The sequence below is a fragment of the Leucoraja erinacea genome, chromosome 8 (genome assembly GCF_028641065.1).
Source record: "Leucoraja erinacea ecotype New England chromosome 8, Leri_hhj_1, whole genome shotgun sequence".
Classification (NCBI taxonomy): Eukaryota; Metazoa; Chordata; class Chondrichthyes; order Rajiformes; family Rajidae; genus Leucoraja; species Leucoraja erinaceus.
In genome coordinates this window covers 62,886,313-62,902,330 of record NC_073384.1, presented here as the reverse complement: position 1 = coordinate 62,902,330, position 16,018 = coordinate 62,886,313, and the positions used below count along the sequence as shown (strand labels likewise).

Genomic DNA, 16,018 nt, shown 5'->3' with positions numbered 1-16,018 from the left:
CTGCTGTTGGAGTCGTTAGGAGAACCTGGTATGGTCCTTCCCAGCGAACCTCCAACCCTTTCTTTACCCAGTTCTTTATAAGGACATAGTCTCCAGGCGCCACCTTTGTAGAAGCAGTCAACAGAGGCAACTCGCCATACGCTGCTCTTACCCTACAATGTTATTCTCTCAAAGCTCGAGTCAAAGCCAGAATGTAGTCGGTCATCTCCGCAGTCATATGGAAATTTATAACTTTCATCGCATTTTGGTTCTAAGGTGTTCTTAGGGGTCTACCATAAACAATTTCAGCTGGGCTCAGTCTAGATTTCCCTGCAGGCGTGACTCACGTTTGAAATAAAGCTATGGGGAGTAATTTAATCCAACCAAGTCTACACCTTCAATTTAGCTAATTGATTTTCCCTTTCTACAAGTCCAGCAGCCTGTGGTCGATAAGCACAGTGTAACTGCTGCTGGATGCCCAGCTGTTCACAAAACTCTTTATTAACTTGCCCAATAAAATGTGTACCATTGTCTGAACTAAGTCGAATAGGGATGCCAAATCTATGGACAATTTATTTCATTAACACCTTGACAACAGTAGCCACTTTGTTATCAAGGGTTAGGTAAGCTTTGATCCACCTGCTGAATACATGGACTATGACAAGTACATATCTATCCCTGGCACCTTTCTAACTCGATGTAATCCATCTGTAATGTCTCAAAAGGACTCATGGGCAACGGTGTCTTTCCATCTCCATAACCTATTCCTTTTCCAGGATTGTATTTCTGGCAAACCAGGCAACTGCTACTTTTTGAGCTAATGTTTGTAACCTTGGATGCCACCCAGTAGCCAAAAGAGTGTCTCCTACTGCTCTTGCACCGCAATGAGATGCATAGTGCATGCACTCTATAGCCCACACTGCCAGAGGATCTGTCATACATGTTTGCCCTGCTGGAGTGGTCCATAATCCTGTCATACCATCCAGTGTACACCCAAGTTTTCTCCATCGTTCTGTATCCCTTTCAGTAGCCTCCTCCTGCAACTGAACAATCTCGTGGATGGTTGGCTTCGGCTTCTCCGAGGGAGATCTGTTACTTAAACTTTTAGTTTGCCTCGTCATCTGGTACCACCATCTTACGTTCCCGGGATACTTTTTTGCTGCCTGGTTGGCACTACAATTTCCAATGACTGTTGGGGTCTGTCCTCTTGTGTGTGCACTACATTTCATGACTAAAATTTGTCTGGGTAGCATCAGGGCCTTTAATAAATCCGTCACCAATTGTTTGTTTGATATTTGAGTCCCTGCTGAGGTAAGAAATCCTCTATTTCTCCATAATTGTCTGAAATCATGCACTACTACAAATGCATATCTAGAATCTGTACATAAGTTTACCCTTAAATTTTTCCCTGTAATGCAAGCCCTAATTAAAGCAAATAATTCAGCCTGTTGTGCTGAATAAGGTGATTCAAATGCAGCTGCTTCTATGTTTTCCGCATCTTGATTAATAATTGCATACCCAGACAATTTCGTACCCCAGGGTCCAATGGATGCACTCCCATCTACATACAATGTCATGTCAGGGTCGTCTATAGGTGCGTCTCAAGTCCTCCCGCACAGATATCTCCTCCTCGATTGTAAACAAACAGTCATGTTCCGCCTCTGACTGCTCCTCTGGGGGTGAAACAAGAAAAGATGCCGGATTAATTGCTGCACAATGCCTAAACTGAAGCTTCGGGTTATTTAATAAGTAAATTTCATATTTGTTCTGACGAGCCATTGTTAGGTGCTGAGTCTGGAGTTGCTCTAACAAGAACACCAAGCAATAGTAGAATGGCAACCTGACACATGGGTTTCTGTTATCCAGATGGTGCAGAGCAGAGCAGAGCAGGGAATTAGCATCTGCCACTGATCCGGTGTGGCGGTACAATGTGACTGTTGGCAAATTGAGGCAGATCCAGGTCATTTCTGAGGCAGGAGTCGATCGTGCCATAATGGACTTCTCAAAGTTCTTAGTACGATGGATATAAGTGCTACTGGACAGCTGTCACTGAGGCAGGTCACCGTGCTCCTATTGGATGCTAGTACGATGCTAGTATGATGCTAGTGCGATGGACCAGGTGGACGTCCGACCGCGGAATCGATAGGTTGAAGATGTCTGAATACTCCAGCCCGGTCTGCGCAGATCTTCAGCACTCAGCCTGGGATGTCGTCTGAGCTGGATACTTTGAGCAGGTTTACCCTTTTGAAGGGTTCTCACTCTGACATTATCTCAGAGATGGAAATCACAGGGTCGTCGGGTACTGAGGGGGCTGTGTTGCTGTATGCCTTTTCAAAGCATGCATAAAAGGCATTGTGCTCATCCAGATTCATTACCTCTTACTGTACCTGGTTTCACCTTGTAGGAAGTGATGGTGTGTAAGCTGTGCACAGCTGTCGAGTGTTCATCTGTGACTTCAGCTTAGTCTGAAATTGACCATAAGTGTTTGCAATGGCCTTCAGGAACACGTGCCTGGATTTCTTGTGTAACGCTGAATCGTCAGTTGTAAATGTCACATACTTAGTCTTCAGCCGATTACAGATCTGGTTTATCCAGGGCTTCTGGTTGTGCAATACAGGATATTTTTGCAGGTACACACTCATCCATGCATTTCTATAGGAAGTCATTAGCGACTGTGGCATATTCATTCAGATTCGTTGACAAATCCATGATCATGGCCCAATCCAGAAAAGCCAGCTCTGAGCTTTTCAGTCTCTGCCAAGACACAGAAAGAAAAAGGACAGCCAGGTGGTCAGATTTTCCTGAGGGAAAGGAGCGGTAAGCGTTCCTGATGGAGTTGTCGCAGTGACATGTTGATGCTGGTTAGCTTGGTTGAAATTCCCAGAGATCTTGAGGAAGTCATTTCCTGCTTGCTGAGCGTAACATGGGGGCCACAACCAGGAGACACAAAAATACAGATACTGGGATATTGAGGGGAAAAAAACAACTGCTGAAGTACTCCGCATCTGTGGAGGGAAATGGACAGCCAACCTTTCAGGTTTGGGACTTTTTTTCAAATTTGCACCATGATCTGAAAAAGGGTCGAACCTGAAATATCATCTGTCCATTGCCCTCCACGGATGCTGCTTGACCTGCTAAGTTCCTGCAGCAGATTATTTTATACACAATGTTATGACTGATCTTTTCTGTGTAAACTACTGTCATTTGCCTGCCAATATGTCAGTAATACTTAATTTTGTGAACACATGATCCTGCTTCAAAGTATCCCCCTAGCCTTTTTGAAATGTTAGGACAGGCTCATTTTACTAACTAATGCACTTCAGTTCCTGTCTGTGTTTTGTGGACATGTACTCAAGTGGCGAGATGATGGATCCTGTGGATCAAATCGGGTTACAGTATCAGCTCGAGGCATTTCAATGATCTAATTGTAATGTTAAATTTTTGTCCCTTTTGAAACTTTACTGTTTCAAGATATTAAAAAAAATATAAGACGAGTATATACGATGTTTGATCCTTTACAGTTCCAATGTAGATGACCTCACATTTGTCTACGTTGATTTTCATTTGCTACACTTTTGTCCATTTGCTCAATTTATTATTACATCTTTACAATTTAATGCTTTCACTGATATTTGTGACCCTTGCAACTGCAGTGTTTATATCTCTATTGCACTAACTTTTCTTGGTAGTGTTGGGTATTCTGTGATTGTAATGCCATCGAATGTCGAAGGTAAGTTCCAATTAATTTTCTAGTCCTGGATATTAGTGGTTTTGTACATCTTAATTCTATTTAATGTTTTTAAAGACATTTGTATTAAAAGATCGTCCCCTACATATTTATAATACCCCTGTCCTTGACAATTTCACCTTTGAATATATGAAAACAAAAACATGAATATGGATGGTTTACAGGTGAATTGTTGTTGGAGCGTTTGAAGCCGGGTCTCCGCACAAAATGTCAGTGTGAAGAAGAGTCTCGACCTGAAACATCACCAATCCATGTTCTCCCGAGATGCTGACCCGCTGAGTTACTCCAGGACTTTGTGTCCTATTGTGTTAATGACCATTTGCAGTTCTTTCTTTCGACTTTATATTTTACATGTATTAACTTTAAATTATTTATTTCCTTTATTAGTTCATTGCTGGAAAATGGACTTCACAGAGGCCTACTCTGATACCTGTTCAGCAGCTGGACTTGCTGCACGAGAGGGAAATGTAGAACTTTTGAAAGCATTGATTAAAAAAGGTCACAGCCTTGATATTGCAGACAACCGTGGTTGGTATCCAATCCATGAAGCTGCGTCGCACACAACCTTGAAATGCTTGAGGCTTTTACTACATAAAGGTACAGTAAATGTGATAAGGTTTACTTCTTAAAAAAAACAGACAAACAAATACAATGAGTTAAGGTAGACAATCCAAACTTTACTTTTATGTCAGACAGGAGTGGCTGGAGATGCTACAGTCCAGAAGTATCCCGTGATACTTCTGGTTCTCCCAAAATACCACTCAAATTAACACAGAATCCTGGGGTCTTTAATACAACACGAGTCACGTACACATAATATCAGGGGCATTAGTTAATGTCCCAAGAAGCACCAGCCAAGCCCAAATATGGAGTTGTTTTTCACCTTTTGCTTAAAACCAAGCATTCTAAAGACATTAGCTATAGTCCCCAAGATGCAACAGTCCAGTCCTAACAATGAGCTGTTTTTCTGTGCTAGCTGGTGCCTGGTCCCGTTATCTGTTCCCCTAGCTTGGCCTCGATTATCTGATTGAACTCTTCAACCAGAAAGCTTGTCTAAAAAAAAAACAACAGGAAAGCCACAAAAATTCAGTCAAGCATCCCAGCAAGCAATGCAATAGCACTTAGCTCTTTCATTACAAAAAGGGTTAAATATGGCAGCAAACGATATAATAGTGATTAACTCTTTCAAATGACTAAGTATTTGGATTGCTTGTTTTATTGAAATGGGACCACTCCCTGTCACATAAATACCAATCATACAAATTAGTAAAGTGCAAGTAATAATCCTTTAAAGCTTTTTGTGAACGGTTGCATATTCACAATTTTTAATGAATCCGAGTTAGGAAAACTTTTTTGTCATCTCCAAATAAAAACTGTTGAAAACCTCATTACATAGACTTAAATTGAATCTTAATAACGCCGTATTATTAAGAGGCTCTACCTTGACATCACTCACTTGAATCTATGTTGTTGTATGCTTTGCATTTCTTTGCTTTCTTTTTGCAATTTCTTCCATCCTCATTTTCTGATTCTTATTTTTGGCCTTGCTTTGACGGATTCTGTAGACACTTCAGCAATAATGGAAACTTGGATCATGAGCAGAAAGTTCAATCATGTCGTCAGCCCTAAACATAACGATGCAGTGGCAGCTGAGCCTGTCTTTCAACCTTCATAAAGCATCTTTTTTTGTTGATTATTTTATTCCATCCTTGCAACCCTCATCTAAAATCTGTGTCGTTTATCCCATCTTTACTTCGGATTTCTCCCATCGCTCTTCCTTGCGTCTGTACCCGATTACGTTTATCCCTGCCTCAGTTTCTCTCCTTGTGAAACTCTTCTAAAGTTATATCTTCAGACTTAACTATATTAAAAACTATCCATGCCATTTACTACTCTCATAAATAGCATATACAATAAAATCTTGTTAAATATATTCTGCCTCAATCTTTACTTATCTAGATTTCTACTTAAATTCCAGACAAAATTGAATAAAAAAGTAACATTGTGATTTAAGAAAACTTATTTATTTTGTTCACCTTTATATTGCTCAATGTATTCTGTCTCAATCTTTACTTACCTAGGTTTCTACTTAGTTCCAGATAAAATTGAATTAAAATATAACATTGTAATTTTTAAAACCCCTAATTTATTTTGTTCACTTTTATTTGCATTTTCCCCCCATCCTCATAAGCACTGCATGTTTTTATCCTCTGGCTACCATCTGTGCATTCCATCTGCTGACTGCCACTGACAACAATACCACAGAAACCTCACCCAGCATCAAAACATTGATAGTTGTCGCATTCAATAAAGGCAGAGACAGTGCTTGCATTATTTTCATTATTTTGGAACTTCTTACTTAGACATGTACATCTCCATTTCTAACGTAAACTTTTTATTTTATCAAACTTTCCGTCACCCTTTCAAATGTTGTGTCACCTTTATACTAATTCCAAGTACTTCGCAAATAGACAAGGTCCCTTATGTTGATAATGCCATAACAATGTAGGTATTTTTCAGTTTACTAATTTGCATTTGTTTCCTGCATACTGATACTTCCATTTCTGAGGTAGAACAAACCAAAAAGCAATAGTTCTCTCAATGTCAGGGTGGAGATTTTCTGGAATGCACCAACCATTTGACTGCATGAACTTGGCCGGTTTAGATGTGAAATTGGAAGATGAAGGGGGAGGAGTGGTGAATGTTTGATGTGAGACTTTTAAATATATAAAAATAAGGAGGCCACATGAGAAGGGGAGTGAGTTGGAAAGATATTTGTGGGATCTGCATCTTCAGTGGAATTAAAAATGTTTATATTATTTCCCCTAGCTTCACTGACATCAGGTGTTGAATTGAAAACTTACGAAGGAGAAACAGCTCTTCATCTTGCTGCTAAACATGGTCATTTGAAAATTGTCCAGATTCTGCTGCAGGCAGGAGCAAATCCGAATGCTGTCACTAATGAGAATGTAACACCACTTTTTTTAGGTAAGGCACTGGAAGTAAAACCTTAACCATAACTTGGCAGGGCATCGGATAGTGTCTGCCATGAATGAGACCCGTACCTTTTTGAAACTTACAAGTTTCTTAAGTGCCAGGTGAATGTTGCAATGAGGGAAACCTGGCTTCGGGACTTGGGTGAATAGAGAATGTATTTATTATATACAATATTTCGTCTTTACCAATTAGATTTGAGGACTATGCAATTAGAAGCATTAGGCTTGAGAAGCTAAAGTCTGTTAAAACACATGAATTTCATGTCAGAAAAATGAAAAAGAGGGAAAGGTAGATTGTGTTAGCAGGGGATTGATAAGTTTGAAACAAAGAGTTGTCTTCCAAATTTCAAATGATAGCTGAAACTGGAAGGAGTGCAACATGATATGTAAAATTTAATATCTGGTGATGTATAGGTGGAGAGAGGTTGATTAGGAATAATTGGCATTTAGCCATTCTCAAGGCGACAGATAGGGTGGATATTGAGATGCGGGATATACAGGTGCACAACCTTTTATCCGAAAGCCTTGGGACCAGACACTTTTCGGATTTCGGAATTTTTCGGATTTCCCAATGGAAGATTTTTAGCGTAGATTAGGTAGGTAGCGCGGGCGGCTTGAAAAGTCTGGAGCGGCTGCCTCCTTAATGAGACCAGGAAATCATTGTAAATCATTGCTTAAATGTTAGTCAGTTAGTTTGGATCCTTTTATGTGGGGGGGGGGGGGGACCGGGGGGGAAACTTTAATTCTTAGTCGCCTACCTGGTCGGAGAGGCGGGGAGCGGGCAATGCCTTACCATAGCTCCGGAGCGCTATGGCCGCCGACTCCCAACATTGTGGAGCTGGGGGCTGCGGGCATCCGGCCGCGGGCGCCGCCGGTTGGAGCTCCGACCCCGGCAACTCTACCCCTGGCTGCGCGGCGCTCCAAAGGACAGTCCGCTCGCGGCTTTCGCCCTTAGCAGCCCCAGTTATGCGATGTTGGGAGTTTTTCGGCGGAGGTGACAGCGCTGGGATACCAGCGGGGAGAGGGCATGCCTTACCGGGTCGCCGTGCGGTAAGCTCCAGAGCGCTGTGGCCGCCGACACACAACATCGTGGAGCTGGGACTGCGGCGTCCGGCCGCGGGCCGCGATGGATTTGGAGCGCTGCGCAGCCAGAGGTAGAGTTGCCGGGGTCGGAGCTACAACCGGCGCCGCCCGTTGCCGGACACCCGCAGCCCCAGCTGGGAGTTGGCAGCCACAGCGCTGCGGAGCTTACTGCACGGCGACCCAGTAAGGCATTGACCGCTCCCTGCCTCTCCGACCAGGTAGGAGACTAAGAATTAAAGTTTCCCCCTTCACCCCCCCGCCCTTCACATAGAAGCCCTCCAAACTAACTGACTAACATTTAAGCAATGATTTACAGATGTTTAAGTGTCCCCGGTTTCCGGGGAGGAGGCCACCGCTACAGTAGTACAGACCTGGGTTGACCGTGGGTCGTTTCGGGTCAAGTTTGGCGCCAAATGCGAGCTTTGGTGTGCAGACGACATCCTGGAAAAAATGGCCGGTTTTCGGAGTTTTTCGGTTTCCGGAACTCCGGATAAAAGGTTGTGCACCTGTACTAATATGCTTGGTCATTTTGAGGGCACGATTTTGAGTGGTGTAGGGGCTCTTGAAAAGCATTAAGTCGCCAAGGTCTTACATCTATCCCACATTAATGAGAAAGGCAAGCAAAGTAATTGCTGGGGCTTTGATGAAGATCTTTGTATCCTCTAATGAGGTCCTGGAGGACCGGGGCATAGACGTTGTTGTTTCTTTGTTTAAAAAGGGAAACGAGGATAATCCAGGAAATTGTAGGCCGGTGAGTCTCAGATCAGTGGCAGGAAAGCTATTGGAGAGGATTCTTAGTTTCGAATTTACTCGCATTTAATGGATAATGGGCTGATTAAGGACAGTCAGCGCGGCTTTTGCTTAGCAGGTCATGTTATGCTTGATTGAGTTTTTTGAGGAGGGACAAAGGTGATTAATGGGGGGAGGGCAGTAGATATTGTCTACATATGGATGCATTAGTGATAATTTTTCAAAACTCTTTAGATTCTGGAGTAGTTCCTGAGGATTGGAGGGTAGCTAATGTAACCCCACTTTTTAAAAAGGGAGGGAGAGAGAAAGCAGGGAATTACAGACCAGTTAGTCTAACATCGGTAGTGGGGAAAATGCTAGAGTCAGTTATTAAAGATGGGATAGCAGCACATTTGGAAAGTGGTGAAATCATTGGACAAAGTCAGCATAGATTTATGAAAGGTAAATCATGTCTGACGAATCTTATATAATTTTTCGAGGATGTAACTAGTAGAGTGGTTAAGGAAGAACCAGTGGATGTGTTATATCTGGACTTTCAGAGTGCTTTCGACAAGGTCCCATATAAGAGATTAGTACGCAAACATAAAGCACACGGTATTGGGTTCAGTATTGATGTGGTAGAAAACTGGCTGGCAGACAGGAAGCAAAGAGTAGGAGTAAACTGGGCCTTTTCAGAATGGCAGGCAGTGACTAGTGGGGTACCGCAAGGCTCAGTGCTGGGACCCCAGCTATTTACAATATATATTAATGATTTGGACGAGGGAATTGAATGCAACATCTCTAAGTTTGCATATGACACGAAGCTGGGGGGCAGTGTTTGCTGTGAGGAGGATGCTAGGAGGCTGCAAGGTGACTTGGATAGGTTGGGTGAGTGGGCAAATACATGGCAGATGCAGTATATTGTGGATAAATGTGAGGTTATCTCGACAATAACGAGACCTGGGTGTCATGGTACACCAGTCATTGAAAGCAGGCATGCAGGTGCAGCAGGCAGTGAAGAAGGCAAACGGTATGTTAGTATTCATGGCAAAAGGATTTGAGTATAGGAGCAGGGAGGTTCTACTGCAGTTGTACAGGGCCTTGGTGAGACCACACTTGGAGTATTACGTACAGTTTTGGTCTCCAAATCTGAGGAAAGACATTCTTGCCATAGAGGGAGTACAGAGAAGGTTCACCAGACTGATTCCTGGGATGGCAAGACTTTCATATGGAAAAAAGACTGGATAGACTCTGCTTGTACTCGCTAGAATTTAGAAGATTGAGGGGGGATCTTAGAAAAGCTTACAAAATTCTTAAGGGGTTGGCCAGGCTAGATGCAGGAAGATTGTTCCCGATGTTGGGGAAGTCCAGAACAAGGGCTCACAGTTTAAGGATAAGGGGGAAGTCTTTTACGATCGAGATGAGAACATTTTTTTTTCACACAAAGAGTGGTGAATCTGTGGATTTCTCTGCCACAGAAAGTAGTTGAGCCAGTTCATTGGCTATATTTAAGAGGGAGTTAGAAGTGGCCCTTGTGGCTAAAGGGATCAGGGGGTATGGAGAGAAGGCAGGTACAGGATACTGAGTTGGATGATCAGCCATGATCATATTGAATGGCGGTGCAGGCTCGAAGGGCCGAATGGCCTACCCCTGCACCTATTTTCTATGTTTCTATGTTTCTACATGGATTTTAGTAAGGCATTTGACAAAGTTACGTGGAGGCTGATCAAGATGATTATGATGTATGTGGTCCGCACTGACTGGATAGTTTGGTTTCAGAACTGGCTTCCCCTTGGTGGAAGGGTGTCATATTAGCTGGAAGTATGTGACCTATTTTGATCATTATTCAGTGCTGGGACCTCTGTGGTTATCAATGATCAGTTATTGATATGGGCATAGAAATGGCAAATGGAGTTTAAACCTAGCAAAGTGAGGTGTTGTACTATTTGAGCTTGATTTGACGGGTAAAGTATACAGTTAAAGGCAAGACCCTGAACAACATTGATGTGTAGAGGGATCATGGGGTCCATAGCTCACTGAAAGTGACACTAACACAAATATAGTGGTAAAGAAGACATATGGTATGCTTGGCTTCAATCGTCGAGGCATTGAGTATAAAGGGTCTGTCCCACTTGGGCGTCATTTGCACGTAATTTACGCAACATCATTTACGTGGCACGACGTGGTTCGTGGTGATGTAGTCAGTGACGCACGGTTGTGCGCGGCGCCCCAGGATTTTGGGATTACAAAATCTTCGCTCGCCATTTGCGTGATGCGCAAATGACGCCCAAGTGGGACAGGCCCTTTATAGTTATGGACCTGTCCCACTTATGCAATTTAGTTTTTTCGGCGACTGCCGGCACGTGCCATAGTCGCAGCAGGTTGCTGAGATTTTTCAACATTTTGGAAATCCAGCGGCGACCAGAAAAATATATGACTCTTTGAGCGACTACTCACGACCGCACAGGCGTCACCTTGTGACATTGTATATAAAATATACCATTTCTTGAATCTTCGTCAACCCTGTTAGCTTTGGAGTTGCAAAACAAAAAAAATGATGGTATTTTACTACCATGGAGATTGACTGCAAATTATTTTTCTTTCTAAATTATACAGCCAGACCACAGTACTTTGAATATTAATCAGAGAAATGTGTTAGAATAGTCATTTAGTCATAGCCCTAAGATCAAGGAGCCAAACATTCCTCCAAATCATTCTTAACCATTTACCCGTCGAAGTCCCTATTAAATGTCATAATTGTTTGCACCTCTATCACGTTTTAATTTAAAAAAATTATTATTAGTATTATTATTTAGAGATACAGTGTGGAAACCAGCTCTTCAGCCCACTGACCAGCGATCCCCGCACATTAACACTATCTACACTATCCAGGGTCAATTTGACACTTATACCAAGCCAATCTACCTACAAACCTGTACGTCTTTGGAGTGTGTGAGGAAACCGAAGATCTCAGAGAAAACCCACACGGTCACGGAGAGAATGTACAAACTCCGTACAGACAGCACCCCTAGTCAGGATCGAACCCGGGCCTCCGGCGCTGTAAGGCAGTAACTCTGCCACTGTGCCACCGTGCTGTCTTCTGGCGTCGCATTCCATATAAACACCACCTGTGTGGAAAAATATACCCCTTGGTCCCTTTTAAATATTTCTCTGCTCACCTTAACCTATGCCCTCCAGTTTTAGACTCCTCTACCCTGGGTAAAAGACTGGTTATTCACGATATCTATGCTACTCATAAATGTAATAAACCTCTAAATTCACTCCTCAGCATCCTACACTCCAGAGTAAAAGAACCCAATCTATCTGCCTTTGTCTTATAACTCTCACTTTCTAGATCTGGTAATATCCTTTCAAATCTTTTCTGTGTTCTTTCCTGTTCAATGATGTCCTTCCTACTGCTGGACAACTAGAATTGAACGGTTCTCCAAATGTGGCCCTATCAACGCTTGTGCAACTGTCCTTCGTTAGTCAACAAGCAATCTCCTTTTTTTGGATTGGTCATTTCATAAGAACCTGTACTGCACAGGATAAGCACCAGAGAATGAAAAAGGGCATTTTGAAACAACCAAAGTAGCTAATTGGGTTTCAGCTCAATTATGCAACATAATTTATTGTAAATAATGATTGCTACATAATTATGGGGAAATAGCTTTAAACAATATATTTATGGCATAAAATAAAGATTGGAAGGCAGTACGATAAATAGTTTACAGATACACAATTAACATATTAGGAAATATATAATTTTAATGTTTCCGTTTAATTCCTTGCAAAAATTGATAATTTAAAATGCATTTATTTATCTATATACATTGATGTGGCTACAATCTTGTATATTACTATACTGTGTAATGCTGGGGAAAGGTTTGACTGTTTGTTTTGACCTCATAATTGCAGCGGCAGAGAAGGGCCACATAGCTATTGTAAGAACACTATTAAAGAATGAAGCAAGGATTAATGGAGCCCATTCTGCATGTTTATGGAGTCTTGTGCACCAGGCTGCTTATCAGGTACCGTAACATTCATGAAGACACCTTGGTGGGCATGGACGAGTTGGGCAAGAAAATAGTTTCTGCACTAATTTTAAATTTGATTGCAGTTCAGTCCTGAATTGAAGTAGACTATTGGGCCTTATACTAGTAGATTATTTGATCTAAACATAAGCACTATCGTTATGACTGAGGCTAATGGGATACTTGACCTTGTGGTAGCTCTGGGGGTGATGGCTGCACAGCTCTCAATGATAGACTATTTATTGCACTGTGGAGGGTTGCTATGCCTTTGAGTCTTTGACATTTCCACCTTGGAAAACGGTTCTGACTGTCCACACTATCTAAGCTTCTTATAACAATATATTTCTATCAGCTCTCTCATCAACCGTTGTTGATGTAACCGATCCAAGTTTCTCCAGTCTTTCCTTATAGCCCACTAATCCGGGCAGCAGTCCGGTAGATCTCTTTGTGCCCCCTCAAGTCTCCACATCCTTCCTGTAATGGGTTAACCAGAACTGTATACAGAACTCCAAATGCAGGCTCACCAACGTCCTATAAAGCTGCAACCTGACTTCCTGACTCTTATACTCAAAACCTCTACTGATGAAGGCAAGCATATCATATGCCTTCTTTACCACTCTTATCAACTTGAGTTGCCACTTTTTGCGAGCTATAGACTTAGACTCCATGCTACCTTTGTACGTCAATGTTCTTAAGGATCTCACCATTAACACTTTATGTTCCCCTTGCATTCACTCTCCCAAAGTGCAACATTTCATATTTGCTTGGATTAAACTCTATTTGTCATTTCTCCGCCCATTTCTGTAGCTGATCTTTATCCCACTGAATACTTATAGACAGCCTTCCTCGCTGCTCACAACTCCACTTTTGGTGTTGTCTGCAAACCTACTACCAACCCTTCTACATGTACATCCAATTCATTTATATATGTCACAAACAACAGAGGTTCCAGGACATATTGCTGCAGTGGTCCAGCCAGACTAACAACCCTTTCACCGCAACCCTCTGCTTTCTATGAGTAGGTCAGTTTTGAATCTAAAAGACCAAGTCACTGTGGATCTCATGCATCACAATCTTCTAGATCTGCGTACCGTGAGGGTATTTATCAAATCCCTGCACTCCTTATTGGCCTGAAAGAGGGCATTCAAATAGATTTTCCTCATTCTTAGTGGATTTAGAGCTCCTTGGTGCCAACTCTCCAATATATTAGTATGGGTACTGGTTTATTATTGCCATTTGTACCGAGATACAGTGGATAAACTGGTATGCTATACAGTCAAATCATACCATACATGAGCATAGTCGATTCACAAGTACAACATGTGGTGCAAAGGGAAAATATCAAAATGCAGAGTAAGGTGTTACAGCGTTCTTCTGAACCTGGATCTCGCAGCTTTCAGGCTCGTACCTTCTTCCCAATGGCAGGAGTGAAATGAGAGTGTGGCCAGGGTGGTGTGGGTCTCCGATGATGCCAGCTGCCTTTTTGTGGCAACTGCTGTCGATCCCTTATTGTTGGCATTCTGTGTGTTATATTAGAGAGATTGGTAGAGTAGGTAATGATGTGATGTGGGCAGTTTTGTATTCTCTCACTCTAATTATGGCAAATGCTGATGCCTGATTTGAGGAGGGCACTGATTGCGTACCTGTCTGATGAAACAGGATAATTGGTTATGTGTTTTCATATTATATTGGACAAGTTGTAGCAATAACTTGTTTAAAGTCTTTGAATTATATTTTGCAGGGACACTTGGATGTGTTGAAGTTCCTACTCGAAAAAGGGGCTGATAAAGAATCCAAGGATGATTATGGAATTACACCATTGTTTCTCGCTGCTCAGTATGGAAAAGTGGAAAGTTTAAGAACCCTTATACAACATGGTAATTGTTCTTTTTAAAAAAAATGCTATGTTAGAAAGAAGTGATAAGTTCTGGTTACTTTTAAATGAGCTAGTTTCTATTCATTACCACTAAATAGGGGTATCCTGTTGAGATTACTGCACCTTAATCTTTGATTTTGGTTCTGCTGCTTGAAATTTGAGTAGCATAATAAGTTAGCAAGATATTTCATTTCTGTGAACAATTATTGTATGTAGTAATGGTTGGTAACGTGAAAACAATCTCTTGTCAGTTCTGCAATCTCTAATGAATAGATTTCTGAACATACTTTAGGAGTGCCATAGCTATTTGCTTGATCATGTAGGCTCGTTGTAAATCTCCCAAAAATACTTCATTGCTTGAAGTGCTTTGAGATATTTCTCTTCTTATAGTGCTCTGGAAATATACTTTATGAATGTTATTTGGATTAGCTGCGGGTCAGTACAGCAGTTATCAGCACTTGTCACCACACATGTGAACATTGCACTGTTTCTCTCTCTCACTCTGGCTATGGCATAAACTGAGGGCTCTTTCACTTTCAATATAAATACAGTGAGCTTGTAACTTGAAATATGTTGGAGGGAATTGTGTGTTTAACCTGATTTGGAAAGCACACAAAGGCAATCTAGTAGAAGCTTTTGGTGAGTTTTTGAAACTGGTTTATTCAAGGTCTTCACAGTATACACTGGGAAACGCTCTGTTGATGAGGAAGTTGAGGATCCAGTTGCAAAAGCATGAGCAGAAGCCCAGCTCCCTGAGCTTGGTAACAAGTTGAGCACCAAAGTGTAATCTTTGAACAATAGCCTGATGTATGTGTTTTATTGTCCCAAGTGCAGAGAGGCGAGCCAGCAAGATCACTTCCTCCGTTGATCTATTATGGCAGTAGGCAGATTGTAATGGGTTCAGGTCCTTGCTTCGGTAGGAGCTGATAGGCACCATAACCAACCTCTCAAAGCACCTGATCACCACGGATGTTAGTGTTACAAGTCGATAGTCATTGGGGCATTTCATCTTATTCTTATTGGGCATATTGATGCCCTTTTAAAGCAAGTGAGAACCTTATATCTCACTAAAGAAATGTTGAATATGTCTGTAAAAACTCCAGCCAATTGGTCTGCGCAGGTTTTGAGAACACAACCAGGTACACCATCGCGTCCAGCCATTTTTACTCACCGGGTCCGCTCACTGTGATTCCGATATCAGCTGGGGCAAAGAAGCCCAGAGACGACACATTAGTGTTCTCCTTATTGAAGCGTATTCAGAACGCATTGAGCTTGTCCGGAAGTGATGCCTTGTTAGTGATGGCATGCAAGCCTTACCACTGCTGCCGAACCATCGTGCTTCCCCAGTATGTAAGCTCTTGTGTTTAACATATTACAATGTTGTCCAATTTTCTTATTTCCAGAATTTCCTACATCAGCAAAAATATGTTTTCTTGATCAAACAGGATATGAGGGAAATGGAAATATGTTTTTTGGTGTCTTTTCAAGATATAAATGAAGGATGTAGAGTACTCCGGAACATTTCCTCTGTATCCCCAGACTAATTTGTTTGAGGCTGTGACAAGTAAAATGG

General features: G+C 42.0%; 1 protein-coding gene across 3 annotated transcripts in view; it reads left to right on the top strand.

The window, feature by feature from the left end:
* Nucleotides 1-16,018, top strand: part of asb3 (ankyrin repeat and SOCS box containing 3) — a 62,595-nt gene that overhangs the window by 7,736 nt on the left and 38,841 nt on the right. For all 3 annotated transcript variants that reach the window (XM_055639824.1, XM_055639822.1, XM_055639823.1), the window contains exons 2-5: nucleotides 4,115-4,324; nucleotides 6,557-6,715; nucleotides 12,454-12,566; nucleotides 14,311-14,446. In XM_055639824.1, coding sequence (XP_055495799.1) covers nucleotides 4,115-4,324; nucleotides 6,557-6,715; nucleotides 12,454-12,566; nucleotides 14,311-14,446 — 618 coding nt within the window. The remainder of the gene's footprint in view (nucleotides 1-4,114; nucleotides 4,325-6,556; nucleotides 6,716-12,453; nucleotides 12,567-14,310; nucleotides 14,447-16,018) is intronic.